This window comes from Pteronotus mesoamericanus, unplaced genomic scaffold, assembly GCF_021234165.1.
Source record: "Pteronotus mesoamericanus isolate MK-2021 breed Mesoamerican mustached bat unplaced genomic scaffold, CSHL_Meso_final contig_182, whole genome shotgun sequence".
NCBI lineage: Eukaryota > Metazoa > Chordata > Mammalia > Chiroptera > Mormoopidae > Pteronotus > Pteronotus mesoamericanus.
In genome coordinates this window covers 7,870,852-7,887,390 of record NW_026555078.1, presented here as the reverse complement: position 1 = coordinate 7,887,390, position 16,539 = coordinate 7,870,852, and the positions used below count along the sequence as shown (strand labels likewise).

The window sequence follows — 16,539 nt, the reverse complement described above, 5'->3', positions numbered from 1 at the left end:
CATAATGACGACTGTGCAGACTACTGATGACTGAACAAAAACAATTAAGAAATTTCAAAAGTAAAATAGGAAACAGACCGACAGTATAGTAACGAGAGCACGTTAGCTGAATAACTTTAGGGACATGAGTGTATACTTTTTAGGCCAACGGTTATTTTTTAAAAAATTAATACTAACAGAAGCAGATAATAAAGATTGGATTTATCTTTGTAGTTTGGGGCAGTCGCATTCATTACATTAAAAGAATAATTATGAAGTCCTGATAGAGTTTGCAGTTTTTTAATTCCATTTCAGTCATGAATCTTTTAAGAGAAAGTCCTATTTGTGAATTCATTATATCTAGTAAAGACAGCTGAGGGCACAACATCAATTTGGCACTTCAAGATTTCGTGAGGAAAAATATGTGTGTCTATATACATATAAAACAAGCTCTGTCCAGAAGAAGTCCAACCACTGTTAATTCAATGAGAACAGTTACATGACATTGATGTAACCTGGCAGCCAAGGAGAATGGATTGAAACACGCACCCATGAACAATGACAACTTCACTATACTAGTCAGTGAGGGCAGTACATGCCAATGAGTGAGCATGTCTACAGTGTGGCCGTCACATTCAAAATGACTGAGTGAGTAGAGCAACAAATCTGCATCAAATTTTCGTTAAGCTTGAACATTCCTCCATGGAAACTATTTGAATGATTCCGAGGGCTGCAGCTACGGGCAACTGGTGACTGGCAGCTTCACCGTGCTCGCTCATGCATCACATCGGGTGCAGAGTTCTTTGGCAAAATATCAAATCACCCAGGTGACTCAGACCCCCAGCCCAGATTTGGGGCCCTGCAACTTCTCTGGCTTTTCCCAAAACTGAAATCGCCTTTGAAAGGAAAGAAATTTCAGACCCTAGAGGAGATTCAGGAAAATAGGAAGGGGCAGCGGATGGTGATTAGGGAGAGCTGTGTGAGCTCCCAAGGTGCCTACTTTGAAGGGCACTGAGGCATCATTGTCCTATGTACAATGTTTCTTGGATCTTCTTCAATAAATGTCTCTATTTTTCATATTACGTGGCTGGGTACTTTCTGGAGAGACCTTATATATACGTGTGTGTGTGTATCAAACAGAGAATATAAAAAGAAACATTTGAGAAAAATGAGGTTTCACCAAGATTTTTTGAGTCCCTGAATTCAGTTGAAAAGAGCACCTTTCAGTATTGTAAATATACTCAACAGAGACCACAAGAACGAGCTAGCACCTACCAGGGTTAATAAATTCTTGTCTTGGCACCATAATGCCCAACGTGGAAAATGTGACTACTAATACTTGTAATAATGTTAATTTTAATTTTTTTTAAACCTCATTCTACGATCATGATATTCAGTCCCAGCCAAAAGCCAAATGTATGTTCAGCATATCTCTGGTTGAAATATACTTGTATAAAAAAATAAAGCCTGAAAAAAAATAAAGACCACAGGAAGTCTGAGTGTTAGGAACTAATTTCATGACATTGCCTTTCATAACTTCTAAAATGTAAATATTGTCCTCCCCCTTAATCTAAGAAAAGCCAAGTTTTATTACTGAAAACATTAACACAGCTTTTAAAAATTACCAGTACCTTTCATGGTCATAGAAAAATCCCAAATTCATACGCTTCAAAGGAATGAAGTTTCAGTTATACACGCTTAAGTAAACACAAGAAAGCTACGTTCTGAAAATGTAATCAAATGGAGAGGAAAACACAAAAAGAAAGGCATAGTCAATATCCAGAACAAGCAACCAGAAACTCAGTTTTCAAAGTAGAATATTCCTTACCCTATAACATCAATCACCTTCAAGAGCTCAGAGTCGAGCAGCATAGAAATAGAAATGGGCTCCCAGAGATTATCACTCGCTATGATTTTCACATGCTGGAGGCCTTGATAGTCCAGCATTCTTCTTAAAACCTTTGGGAGGGAGGACAGAACATAGGAAAGGCTACAGTGAGTTCTCAGCTGTTGAATTACAGCCAAGGTAGTTAAGGTATCTTCAAAATTCAGCATCCTGGACAATGGTGTTAAAATTATTTCTCAGTAGAAACTTGCTTCCTATGGAAAATAAAAGCATTATTATCAAGATAATCTACTTCATGGAAATGTTAGAAGAAAATAAACAAACGCATGAGGTAAAAATGTTTTAGAGGGATTTTCCCTCTACCTTCAAAATTATGTTTAACCATAAAAACTTTGGATGGGATGGTAGAAAGTAAAAAGAAAAAAAAATTTAAAAAATCGTAATAGCACTACCCGGAAATAGCCACTATTATTTTTGGAATACACTCAGGCAATTTCCTATATAGAAACAAAATAAGATTGGAATCATATTAAACATACCATTTGGTAAAATGCTTTAAATTATCATTTTACTTTGAGTATTTTCTGGCGTCTTTACATATTCTACCATTACTGAAAATATTAGTTCTCAATATTTTGCACCATTGAGAAATAAGAAATATTCCATGGTTACCCTCAAGTCTTTCACATGTCTAGACTAGACAGGCAATAAGAATCTACCTGTAGGACTATCTCCCCAGGAAAATTAAAAGCAACAAGCTGAACTCTAACAGGAAATAAGACAACACAGCATAGGGTGCCCACTCTGGTGCTCAGCACCGTCCAGAGACTGACACAGCCCCTTCCACCCACCGCCCTCGGACCCCAAATGGGGTTTTCCAAACACAATTTAAAACCCACGTCACTGAAAACCCAAGGCAAATCTTCAACACAACGTAAATAGCAAAAGCAAAAGAAACGGTAGCCCTGCCACTTTTATATAAATCATTTGTTTGTATTAGATTAATTTCTACTCTTAAAAACAAATCCATACCATTTTCCCAGGGGCCATCTTGCTATACTATATGGAATATTTATTCAGAAAGCTTATCGAACCCCAACACCTACACTCATCTGCCATTACTGAACTCTTTAAATGGGTATTTTAACAAACAGGACACAGATGCCAATAAAATGTTGCTACCAAATGGCAATTAAACGCTAAAAGTTTTTATATCCTGAGATATTTTACTGCAGGTAAACTAAAGGTTGAGAGAAAAGGAAATGATCTAAATTCTTTAAAATAGCAGTTTTTCAAACAAGGTAAGTTGAATTAGACCACAATGGAATTAGAACAGACTCATAATAGTATTTTTTATATATACACACACACACACACACACACACACACACATACACACACACATACCCATACATATACATACACACACATATATATCTATATATAAATAAAATTCAGGGCTTACAGGAAATTGCACATGCCTTAATCAGGAGTCTAAATATTATTAAGGTTTTGCTTAAATTTTGTGTCACAACTAGCAAAACAATTAACTGTGCTATAAACAAATACAGCTTTTACTACTAATTTCCATGGAACCACAAAGGAATTATTTATTAATCATTTAAAGATTAAAAGATTTTTAAGTTGTACAAACCTTGATATAATTGATGTCAAATGACCTCTCATTCCAAATCTGCAAAACAGAAAGTTAGAAAGCCTGAACTAAAAGTTTTTAAGTGTCAGAAAACAGACATTATCACTAAACGCCATTCCTCTCATCCTCTGTCATATCACCTGAAAAGCCGTTTTCCTTACTTTACGGGATGGTCTGTTGTTGAATGTACTGATATTTATAAGACAACATAACTTTTAAAATTAAAATACTACCTTTAAAAAGTTTAAAATATTTCTGAGGTATTTTCTAAAATTGTTTATTCCAGAGATTTCCAAAAATGGAACCATGAATCTTTCAATAAATACTGACAAGGTGATGTGCCAGGAACTACGCTGACACCGGAGACCTAACAGACAGAGGGGCTGCTGTGACACTTCCTAGAAGGTTCCCAGAGGCACGCCTGAGAGCCAGGTATTCCTAAGTACACCATGCAGGAGAAATTATTTTAGCACACACAGAAAAGCACAATGATGTGCTACATCACAAAGTGAATTCTTAATAAGAATAAAAACAACAGGCACAAGTCTCTTGGGTTTAGGATCACGAAGCATGGGAATTTAGGGTTGAAAGAGAACCTCCACGACTTGAATCCTGCAGCTGAGAAAACCACTAATTACAAAGATGGGCCTAGAGTCCAGGTACTGTGATTTTTTTTACTCCAGTGATACAGGAGAGTTTCTTATCAAAGAAGCTCCTCACCACCCCATGTGATTATAACAGTCTAAAAAGATGTGAATCACCCATTATTCACCAGAAAGAGTTTCTAAGTGTGACTTTACCGTAATAGAATACTATTAGACCCAAACCTACATTTAGTCTCACTATGGGTTAAAAATACCTTAACATGTTGTCAAATGCAAACTAATTTTCAGTTATAATTTGGAGAAGGACAATAAGAACCAGTGTGCTGTGCTCTTGTTTCTGGCTTCCAGCCCTCGGCTCGTCCCCATGTCCTACATGACCCGTGATTCTGCGGTTTACCTGTTCCAGTGTCTACCCCTCTCACTGAACTCCTCGAGAGCTTATTAATTCTGCTATGCCTGGAACATAACAGTCACAGTACCTGCGGCACAGTAGGAACTAAATAACTGCTTGTTGATTGCATGAAAACTTTTGAAGTCAGATTTGACAGATGGCATATTAATAAACAGAAGTGTACGGAGACCCACTCTATGTGCGGTATAGTGCGCAGTAGGGTACAGTGCAGCCTGAGGCATGCCTCCAGCCTGCCAGAAAGACAAGATACCATGATTTACATTTTTTTAATCATTAAATAACAGTTTAGGACAAGGGTGGGCAGATTTCTGCCAGCCTGCCAAATCTGGCACACTACCTGTATGTTTAGAGCCTGAGAGCTGTAAACAGTTTTTTCAGTTTTAATGGTTGCATTTTAACTGGTTACATAATTAGCTGCAAAATATCCTTATCAATAACTTTTGACCTACAAAACCTAAATTTATTTATTCTCTGGTCCTTTAGGGAAGTTTGCCACCCACTGGTTTAGAACAACAGAAGACTCAGAACAAAATGAGACTAATCAGTATAGTAAACATTGTATTCTTATAAGAACTAGGAAAACTAGGGAAAGCTTTGAAAAAGAAGAATTTGAGCCTGAGTGAGACCCAAAATAAACATTAAAAAATATTTCAGAAAATATAAACAGGACATTTTTCAAAAGTGGAAAGAACATGGATGGACAAAGAGGAGGAATTAAACGGCTACATGTAGTTAATTTATGTTATTATCAGACATCAATAGAACAAATTAGTCTCATGACACAAGATGGTTAGTTAACAAAGTGCCACTTTAAAAAATTATAAATAAATGTGCCAAAGTTAAGCATGTTTTAAATATATTACTAACCCCAATATAATCAATGTCCAAATCGTGATGATGCTTGGCGCCCACAATCCAGCTCATGATGTAGTAGGCCGTCAGCTGCCGGTTTACGTAAGGCCAGTTGAAACCTTGTCCCAGCCATCCAGGGAAGGACCACGGCAGCCCTGCAGAGAGGCACAGTGCGGGTGGCAACGCGGGCGCTCCCGAGCACACAGCGGAAGAAACCCAGCAGAACACAGGCAAAGCAAAAAGCCAGTACAGACCTGGCTAAAGGAAAGCTTACGTGCCATGCACAAATTCTCAAAATCCCTTCAACACTCTAATTTCTTACTGATCCCTGGAGTCAGATATGATAACTCCAAGTGCTCTTTCAAGAAAAAGAAATAAAAACAAACAGCAACAAAAACAAGCACCTCTCCCGAAGATACTTACCAACAGAGAGAAAAACTTACAATTTAACTTAACATCTCTACCACCTACTGTAGCGGATGTTCAATATCCAATTTCTGTTGTCCAAGGTCAAATCATAGAGTTCTGAAAAACTCATGCTTAACTACTCCTACAAGGTAAGTATAATACAAATTCCTCATTCACTACTAAGGCTACTTAAAATATAAACTAGGTATTGAAATTTAGCAAAACTAGTTTCTTGTTGTGTCAATATAAATGCCAATGACTCAATAGGGGAAAAAAATATATCCTTGTTAAATGATGTATATTAAATAATCCACATTGTTCCAATACTCTAATATTATTTTAAGTGAAAAAATGAGAATAGTAGAGAAGCACTAATTACAATTCTAAATACTAATTCTGTTACTAATATATTAAAATAAACTTAAACATCTAAATTCCCTGTTTATATGTTACCAACCTAGTTCACCATTAAAAAAATCAAAATCAAAATGACAAAATGTTTATTTTTCTAAACTCAGGAGGAATGTCTAAGTGTATTTACTCAAAAGATGTAACAATAAAATAATGGAACATTTAAAACAATGAAACGCCACATACATTCTGAAGGTCCAACCACGGGTAAATCTTGGTTAGGACAGGGTTCCACGTGCCCGATTTTCTGCATTTAAATGAGACCTGACCTTGAAGGCAGCCCAAAGGGCAAAGTAAGCGATGAAGTCAATGGTGCTTTTCACTGTTCCAAACATTTCTGGAATCTCTTACAAAAGTCCATTTACAAAGAATACACTGGCTCCTCATTATTTATTTTAGGAAAGCTTACACTTGTCCTTTAACGTGATTGTTGAAATCTCATTAATCTCACTGAACTTAGTCTGAATATGCAAGCCTGTTTCAAAAAATCAAATTCATGTCAAATGACGACTATCTACGACCACTGTGTGTGTTTGAAGTATCATACAAGTACGGACACTGCTACATGAGAACTGTGAAATGAACACAGCCCCGTCTGAGAGCCAACCAATGATCCTGCCCTGAAACCTAAGTTCCGCAGGGCAGGGGTCTGGGGCTGGACCACTCAGAACCCCACATCGCCGAGATTCACAGCAAGCAAAAACCTTTCGTATGTATCGCTCCTAGGAATGGGGTCTACTATATGCGATGCACAATTCTGCAAGCGGCTGGAAAATATTACTGCATGTGATATACAATTTTATAAACAGCATTGCCCTTCGACAAAATTTGATGAGAAATGTTGCTGAAGAATGTAGCTTAGCAAAAACTCTGGGATGGAATAGTTTCTCAATTTAATTTTGCCATCTACTAATGATCTGATCTTAAGTCAGTGGCATAACCTCTCTGAGCCTCTACTGCTTCTTCTGTAAACTCATAAGGATAATGTCTTCCTCCAGAATTATCCTAAAGATCAGAGATAATATATAAGGGCAAAAAAAGGGATCATGCCTGGCACATGCTCCACTACTGGTAGCATACTGGTAGCATACTGGTAGTATTAATTACGGTATTAGTACTTCAGTGTTAACAGAGCCCCCCCATACATGATTCATAATTTTAAAGTTACAGGAAGACAGACTGCAAAAGTATGGCGAACGTCACTTCTTACCCATGAGTCTGATGTTAGGGTTCCGCTTCTTAGCTTCCTTCATTAACCACCACTCGTATCCTCGGAAATAATTCTCATCTAACATATAGTGCATGTGGGAGGGCTCAGTGCCATCTGAAAGAAAGAGAACAAAAGAGAAAGGAAGCAATTCCATTGCCGGTGCACAGCGGGTGGGGGGTAGGGGGTGGGGGGGCCACTCGCCCAGCACACAAGCACACACCTCACAGGAGGAGTGCTCCACGTCCGATCCTGAAGTCGGGCAAAGAAGAATAACCTTATATAACTTGCAGATGGATGATCAAAGCATATTATTTCATCTTTTTTCATTATCCTAAGCATCGTAAGCACCTTCCATTTCTATTATAAGCGGTGTTAAGAGAAGTGTTATCACCTCATATAATTGCAAATTCCTAGAACTACATCCTGCTGGGCTTTTGGTCTCTCTGGGGTTTTCAAATCCCATATCCAACTTTAAATTCCCATCACCTCCACATCCAGCTTCTCACTCCCAGGTGTGAATCCCTGGGCTCCTACAATCCAAGTCTCATGCTCCATTCCTTTCAACATAAACACCAATACCACAGACGTGTCTGTTTAACAAAAATCATTTCCAAATCACTAACAGGAACACAAAGGCACAAATAGACTAGAGTTCACGCTAATGGAATCTGACCTATAAATAATAAGTTATATAATATAATTGAGAGAATTAAATTCCTTTTCCTTTTCTTTTTCTTCTTCCTAGAAACTACAGCCCATAAACTTGTAATTGACTACATGCATCACAAAGCCAATCAAAATCATCACTTAAGAGTGAAGATTTGGTGGTTAAAAATTACTTTGTTTTGAAAAGAAAAATAGAGCTATGTATCTGAAATACTGATTATTTATATTTCTACCACCTATTTTATTTAAAGCTAATAACGCCTTACATGTTTTATACAATATGAAAAGCTTTTTTTTAACTTTTTAATGCAATTTCAAACTGTCCCTATATTCTGTCTAGTGAATATAGCTTTTAGAAAACTGTGGATTTGTTTATTACTAATTACTTTAACTAAACAAACCATCTAAAGCCCAAATCCTGTTTTTGATGGGGAAAAATGCATACTTTGATACAATTTTTTAAAAAGAACTGGAGTGAAAAAAGAAAATTGAGGAACAATCTACTAAGCAATAAACAATGTCAAAAATGTAGGTATTATTTATATTCTGAAATCACAGTCCATAATTTAATCATAGAGTGAAATGCTGGGGTGGCAGGGGGCGGGGAATCCCACTTCCCAAACTCCTACCTGTTGTCTGCCCATCACCACCTATTTCGACTTTTAGGATATGCAAAGAGGCACCGAAGTTTGGCTGGAGAAAGAAGTAACAGTATTAACCCGTGGTTCACTGTACAACAGACAAAACACTTCAAGACAATTACTAATTGCTGCCTTTGACTTTACAGGTAAGAAAACCAAAGCAAAACTTCAAATAGATAGCAATTGATCCTAAAAGGAATTTGCCATTTTTTAAAAAAACTAGAATTGTGAAGGTGATAAAAATAATGGATAAAATTCACCATAGTTTCTAATATATGACAGGTACCATTAAACAATTGTGTTTCCATTACCTTAAAGAGATAATCCAATATTTGAGAACGATAGGGCTCTGGGTAATTTACTAGAAGCCGGGAGGTTGCCTAAAAGAAAAGTTTCAAAAGGATGAATAAAGCAAACCCTACCATGAACACTTTTTCATACTGCTTTATGCACTCTACCCATATGCAGCCCGCTCTTGGGCAAGGCAGAGCTATATAAAGTCATTTCCCATGGTTTTGTTGTTGTTGTTGTTGTTGTTGTTTGCCTGAATCTGTTTTGCTCCTCACTGGGCAAATGGGTCTATTTGTTCAATAGCTAAAACACAGGTTCCAAGCAACAAGCAAGCTTCTATTCTACTGAGATGGCTGGCTGGGAGGTAACCTTGTTAATTCTATTGATGAACCTCATAATTACAAATGTGTCTTGAGGACCTGGGCTCATAGAGTGGTTACTATAAGAAATGAAACTTTGGTTCTTTATCTTGAGACCATTTGTCAACTACCATACCTGGGGGCCAGGATGGGAGGGATGAATCTCAGGTACTTTCACCCTCTACATCTTGCAGGAAAATATTACAAGCCACAATGCTGAAAGGAATCGCTACCCTTCTCTTCCTTATTAGTGATTTATAAGTGCTCCCTGCTATTGTTATGAATGACCATACGATGATCCCCAGGCAAAGCTGCACTAAGAAAACCTCACACGAGACTGGCATCAGAGGTGGAAGGTACGGGGAACCAACACTTGACCGTATCTAAACCATGGCCGACAACTGCTTAAACAAAAAAACCAAAAAACCAGTAATTGAGCAATAACGTATTCCAGGGGGAAGAAAGGAAATAGGTTTTATCATGAAACACCAGCACATCACTAGGCTTGGAAGCCAGATGAACCCTAGGCCCAAGCCATTGACACCGTGCCAGGAGTATAACAGGGGCAAGATGCTTGACTTTTATAGGACTCAATGTTCTGTTTTATACTATTGCGTATACCACCTCTGACATTTTGGTGGTGCCCACATCTATCTCCCTCATACCGGAACCTCCCCAGCCTTTACTGGGCCTCCGATGCTCTCACCACCTCAAGCATAACTCATCCCCTACCAAACACAGCCAGTTTTTCCTAAATCTGCTCCTTCTCCTGCACTTGCTATCTTAGTAAAGAACAACAATCTGCCTTTACCATAAACTTAGGGTCACCCTTTCGCCACACTTTCCATCCATCTCCATTCATGAAGACCTCCTTACTGTCTCAAAACATCCATCCCCTCCTCTTCAACTGCCTTCATCAGGCTCCTCAAGTATGAGGGCAGCCTCAATGGTCTCAGAGTCTCCCGTCTGCCTCCCTCTATTCTATTCTCTACACTACTTGCCAGATTAATTTACCCAAAATACAAATCCAATCATGAAACTTCTCAGTGTAAACCTACCAAGACCTCCCCCTCCTCCAAGAGCTTTCAGGATAAAGTTCAGACACTCAATGTTATACCCAAATCCCTTAATTATTTGGAGCCTAACTCTGACCCTTTATCCCTTGTCACTCTCACATCTTCTGTCTAAATCAGGAACTGGGCCACATGACAGGAGGTGAGCTTGAGTGGAATGTGCTTGAATCATCCCGAAACCATCCGCACCACTCTGGTCTAAGGTAAAATTGTCTTCCACAAAACCAGTCCCTCGTGCCAAAAAGGTTGGGGACCACTGGTCCAGAGAATAATCAAATGAAACTGCTTTTTCTCTTTCTTCTTTCTGGAATGCATTTCACATACTCATTTAGCCAATTCCAATTCATCTTTCAGTCTTTGGCTCAAACTCCTCAAGGGAGGAGACTGCTGCTCCCCCGCCAGCCTTCCGCCCCTCCCCCGTCCCTTGGTTTGAAGCAGGTGCCTGTCCTGTGGCCTCCCTTGGCACCAAGCCCACATCTCTACCATGTCTTCTAATCCTGCATCCTAATCACTGCTTTAGTCTTTTCACTTTTTAAAATTCTTTGAGGACAGGGATTATGTCTCATTTAAGCACATATCCCATTGATTCTCTTATTCAATAAATGCGTATTTAATATCTTTTACATTATCATTTGTTGCATTAGTACAGGCAATCTAATTGCATCCTGATTCCATCATTTACAAGCTGTGTGACCAAGGGCAAATTTCGGTAAAGTGGGTTATCATATTAATTCAGCTGTTCTAAGATTAAAATAAGATGCATGCAAAGGGCTTAGCATAGCAACTGGCACATAGTACGCTCTCAATAAGTGACAGGCATTATATACACAAATTGTTTTTAATAAGACAGTCGCTGTTCTCAAATAGCTTACAGACTAGCAGAGGTTCAAATATTTAAGTAGGCACTCAGTGAATGAACATTATATATGCATACAAACTATCTTTGACCCAACGCAAACAATGCTTCCTGCCCTGCACTATGCACTTAGAATGGAATGGTGGGTTTTGCTGTTTTCGGGGTTATTTAGCCCTCTCTGCACTCCTATCCTTATCCCCGAAAGTACCAACTTTAAGCAAACACACTACTGCAAGCCCACAGTCACATCCATTGCAAAAAGGTCAGTCCACAAGAATAGTCAGTTAAGGGTAGTGCAGCCAAATGTGGAAATCGCCATCAACAATAACAAATTACTAATCACATCCCTCTGAATACAGCCTGGAGCTCTTTCCAGCCAGCACAGGAGGAAGCCCATAGCACGACAGTTGCCATGTAGGAGGCTTTCAATACAGGGCAGGCACTGTATATGCAAATTGGAACACCTGTTTCACTTACCATCCTTGGGACAACTTCCTCATTCCTAATCTATGAAATAAGATGATATTAACTAAAATTAGTCATGTACCTGATGCCATCCCAAGTACTTTACATATTTCCTCATAACGTTCCTATCAGGCAAGTATCACTGTGTCCCCAAAAAAGAAACTGAGACACAGAGAGGTTAAGTAACCTTCCCAAGGCTGTACAGTGAATGGCAGGGCCCACAATCTGCTCTTGCGTTCACATTCTTTTTTTTAAATTGTTGTTCAAGTACAGTTGTCTCCATTTCCCCACCATCACTTTCCTCTGCCCCCCCCACCCCCCACCTCCCACCCTCCATCTTTCCCCACTTTGGCTTTGTCCATGGGTCCTTTATACATGTTCCTTGACTTGACCCTTCCCCTTCTCTCCCCCTTTATCACCTTCCACCCTCCCCTCTGGTTACTGTCAGTTTGTTCTTTATTTCAGCGTCTCTGGTTATATTTTGCTTCCTTGTTTGTTTTGTTGATTAGATTCCACTTATAGGTGAGATCATATGGTATTTGTCTTTCATGGCCTGGCTTATTTCACTTAGCATAATGCTCTCCAGTTCCATCCATGCTGTTGCAAAGGACAGGAACTCCTTTCTGCTGCGTAGTATTCCATTGTGTAAATATACCATAGTTTTTTGAGCCACTCATTTACAGATGGGCACTTAGGTTGCTTCCAGCACTTGGTTGTTGTAAATGGTGCTGCTATGAACACTGGCTGCATAAGTTCTTTTGAATTGGTGTTTCCGGATTCTTAGGGTATAATCCACATTCTTAATTGCTACACCATCCTGCCTTTCCTACTGCAAATAAAGAGTAAATGAGAACATTCCAAACACCTACTGCCACAATCTGTGCTAGGTACCAGGGACTCTACAAAGAAGTTTAAAATGGTGTGCAAAAAATGTGTTGCAACCATTTCAATTAATCAGTATTTGAGCTTCTAAGATGAGTAATGCACTACACAGAGAGACACTATCAAAGTAGATTAAGATCCACCTACTCTGAGTTATGAAACAATTCCCATTTTAATAATTTCAAACTGAGTTATAAGTTAGACATAATCAAAGACTGCCATTTTCAGCAAGTTTAAACACTTGATTTAATATCACAAATTCTTACACCATGAAGGCTTAACTTTGGGAGCCCACCTGCATCACCACCTTCCGAAACGAGACCCAGCCCTTAAAATGAACTGACCTACTCTCAAGACTGAGAGACTGGTTCGAGGAGATATGGAGCAATCTACCAACTCAGGACAGGTTCAAACCTACTTATACCGGATGGCCCAAAATGTTAAAATATTTTGCATTATTGCCAAAACCAGTGAACAGATTCCCAGAGCCTCGAGATCCCTGGCCTGGTTTCATGGCAGGACCCTTCAAGCTTGGGACAATGGCTATGAGCTGGATTTCAAACTATTGCCTGTATAATTGTTATAGGAGTGCCACTACAGTCCTATTTAGATGCGAAGTTTGTAGGTTACGACAGGCCCTACCCCTGACTTTCACCATGTCAGTTACCCAGGCAGTTACTATCCTCATCATTGACTTTGATGCCTCAGCATCAAGGATGAACTGCACAGTAAGCCCTGAGAGTTGGTTTCTTCTTTTTTTTGATGCAAGTGCCTGAGGTAAGCTTTGATTATTGCGGCATCCACTTCAAAGAGGTGACCATTTCAAAGTAGGCTGTCTCGGGTAAACACGTTGCCAGCCATACAAGTAAATAAAAAGCCAGGTTGGGATGGGGCTTTTAAGTTTAAGTTCACCAACAGAGGGAGTCTGCAAAACACCAGGCTCCCACCTCCACCCCAATAGAAGCAGGCACTGAAAGCCACACCCCCCCTTTCCTCACCTGCAAACTCAGTGTGTGGTCCAAGGTGTTCAATCAGATATGGAGCAATCAACCTTCCTTATCACTTGTGAGTAATAAGCCTTTTTTCCCCCCCAAGTTGCCTGATGGTCATTGCTGAGGACATTGCAATCATGAGAACCAGTCCAGCCACAACACTAGTTATCTATGGGCTGAAACCAATATAAAACATCCACCCAAGAAGCTAGTTCCAAATTGCATTTGAGGATGCACGTTCCATCTGATTCAACCCAACAGACAACCCATTCAGGAGTTCCGCATTAATATTTTCAAATAAAATTAACTTTATCCATGATCTGGGGTACAGAAAAGAAAATCCCTCTCACTCGAAGGTCTGCACCATAAACCCTGCAGACTCAAAAGTTACCAAGAATAAAAGAAAGACAAGACAAAGGTTACAGCTATGGGACAAAAATCAAGTAAATTTGGTATGGAGCCGAGAACTGTCATGCTATTGACGCGCATCTCCATGCCTGGAGGCTGCCCAACAGCATGATCAGAAGGCTAAGGAAACGATCAGCTGTGCCCACAGAATTCTGCACAAAGCTGGAGTGGCCCTTCTGTCCCTTGCATAAATCACACCAACCTGTCCCAGCGTTACAGCCAAAAGAGGGCTAGGAGACATGCTAATTAAATGTAACTGGTATCCTGCATAGAGTGCTGGAACAGAAAAAAAGAACATGTGGTAACAACTAAGGGAATATGAAGGGAAATACGAACTTCCATTAATGTTAACAATATTGCTTTGTGAAAAATGTCCCATAGCAACGTGGGATGCTGACAGCAGAAGAAACTGCTGCAGGGTACATGAGAATTCTGTATTGTCTTGCCAACTTTTCTGCACACCGAAAATGATTCTAAAATTAAAAGTTTATTTTTTAGAAATTCATCGCTTGCTCTGGAGATCTTTGAATTAGAAAAAAGGAAATTGTGGCTCAATACTCAGCATGAGAATCAAATGGTGCATTTGTTAAAATGCAGATTCTTAGGTCCCACTCCAAACTACACTCTGAATGGGGGTTGGCGGGTGGTCAGCATCTGCGTTTCAACAAGCACACCAGGTGATCCTTAGGCACCCGAACAGCGGCTAGCCACTGTCTTTGCTGTTGAGCCAATGTGTCCCCCTCCTCCCGCACATAAATGATGTACAGAGGCCCTGGACCTTCTAGTGGACAACTCACCCCCGTGGGCCTTGCCCATCGGAGGCAACACAGCCCCCAGCAATAAACAATTCTCAATATAAGTTGATACTAGCATACAGCCTGCCATTTAAAAAAAAAAAAAAAAAAGTCCCAGGTGGTTTCAGGCCTCTTGCTTTACCTAAGATGCCTTGAGGCACCTGTCCTGCCTCCAATAAAAACCTATTGAGACTTAAAAGATCCAGAGAACAGACTGACAGTTGCCACAAGGGAGGGATGTTGGGAGCGGGGAAATAGGATTAAGAAATACTAACTGGTAGTTACAAAATAGGCTTGGGGATGTTGGGTGAAGCATAGGGAATACAGTGAACAATATTGTAATGGCTATCTATGGTACCCAGTGCGAACTCAAATTATCGGAGGGAACTCTTTGTAACCTATATGAATGTCTACCCGCTGAAACTAATACAAAATACTGTTGAATGCAAACTTTAATAGAAAAATAAAATAATTTTTTTAAAAAAAACTATTTTGCACTGGCCCCTTTGAAAGAGTTCAGGTGCACCCTGCACTACAGGTCTAGCGCTTCGCTTCTGACTCCACGACCCAACTCTGTGAAAGAGAAAAGGTACAGCCGAATAATCTCACTGGGGCATTCCCTCCGCTGGATAGAGGCTCTCCGGCTCCCAGGATTTCTGCAGCAACCCTCCCGGAGCGCCATCTCTTCGGTGAACACAGCCCCGGCCCCGGTGCCCACGCCCACGTTGAAAGTTCAGGTCCCAGCTTTGTGACTGTCTACACCTGTCACTCGGTGGACCTCGGGATGCTCATCTGTTAAACCTAACTGCCTCTCTAGGCTCGCCCTAGAGGAGCAAGCGCTGGACCCAGTCCAGCAAGGGGTGCGCAGGCACCGCCGAACCTGGGGCGCCCGCCCGGAGCGGGGCCGCGACTGGAGATTTGTGGGGCGGGACAAGGTGGACCCCGGCGCCCCGCCCCGCACCCCACCTCCCGCCACTCACCCCGCCGCCGCTGACCGCGCCGATGCCATCGAACTCCCGGCCCAGCCCGTCGGAGTCGTCGAGCACGTATGCGCCGCTGGGCGCCAGCAGCGCGCACAGCAGCAGAGGGACGGCGGCCCGGCCCGCCGAACCCGCGGCGGCCGTCATGGCTTTCGTTCGGCGTTGCTGGGAAGCCTGCAGTAGGCTCTCAGCCATTGTGTGGGTCACATGACTCAGGCGCCCAGGGAGGCGGGTCCGGTCGCCGTCATGTTGGAAAAGGGCAGGAAGCCGCTGACGCCTCCGCCGCCTGTAGGATGCAGGCCACAGGGCGCCGGTGCCGCCTCTGTACTGTTGTGGGAGGGCCCGGCGAGCCTCTTCCGGTCGCGCCTTCGTCAGGGTCCGGCACCTGCCTTAACGTGTGCTCGCCTCGCTGCTTCTCCTCGGTCCGCCCCTCTTCGAGCACCTTAGCAAAAGGGAAGTGGATGTCCAAGGCCAGACAAGGCCATTAGGCAGAGAAGGCCCTACCATGCCCGCCACCGTCAATTTCAGGGCGCATCTACCACGTGCCGGTGCAAGAACGGGGACTGACTGAGGGGCTCACAGCCCCTACCCAAGCGACAGTTCAGCTGTCACCTTGGTCGAGTCATGTAGCTTTCTGATCCTGTTTCTTGCTCATGTGAGATGAAACGGGAAGAGCAGTCGTATGGGGACATGATTAAGTACAAATAGGGTAACAGGCACCCGGTCAATTTTAGCTGACTGTGTTACACGCTTGG

General features: G+C 41.2%; 1 protein-coding gene across 3 annotated transcripts in view; it reads right to left on the bottom strand.

Annotated features, from left to right (window-relative positions):
* Positions 1-15,983, bottom strand: part of GALC (galactosylceramidase) — a 40,171-nt gene extending 24,188 nt beyond the window's left edge. For all 3 annotated transcript variants that reach the window (XM_054567182.1, XM_054567183.1, XM_054567184.1), the window contains exons 1-7: positions 15,785-15,983; positions 8,996-9,064; positions 8,673-8,736; positions 7,378-7,491; positions 5,364-5,503; positions 3,480-3,518; positions 1,808-1,938 (exon numbers count right to left, since the gene is read on the bottom strand). In XM_054567182.1, coding sequence (XP_054423157.1) covers positions 1,808-1,938; positions 3,480-3,518; positions 5,364-5,503; positions 7,378-7,491; positions 8,673-8,736; positions 8,996-9,064; positions 15,785-15,979 — 752 coding nt within the window. In that variant the 5' untranslated portion in view covers positions 15,980-15,983. The remainder of the gene's footprint in view (positions 1-1,807; positions 1,939-3,479; positions 3,519-5,363; positions 5,504-7,377; positions 7,492-8,672; positions 8,737-8,995; positions 9,065-15,784) is intronic.
* Positions 15,984-16,539: the final 556 nt, after the last annotated feature.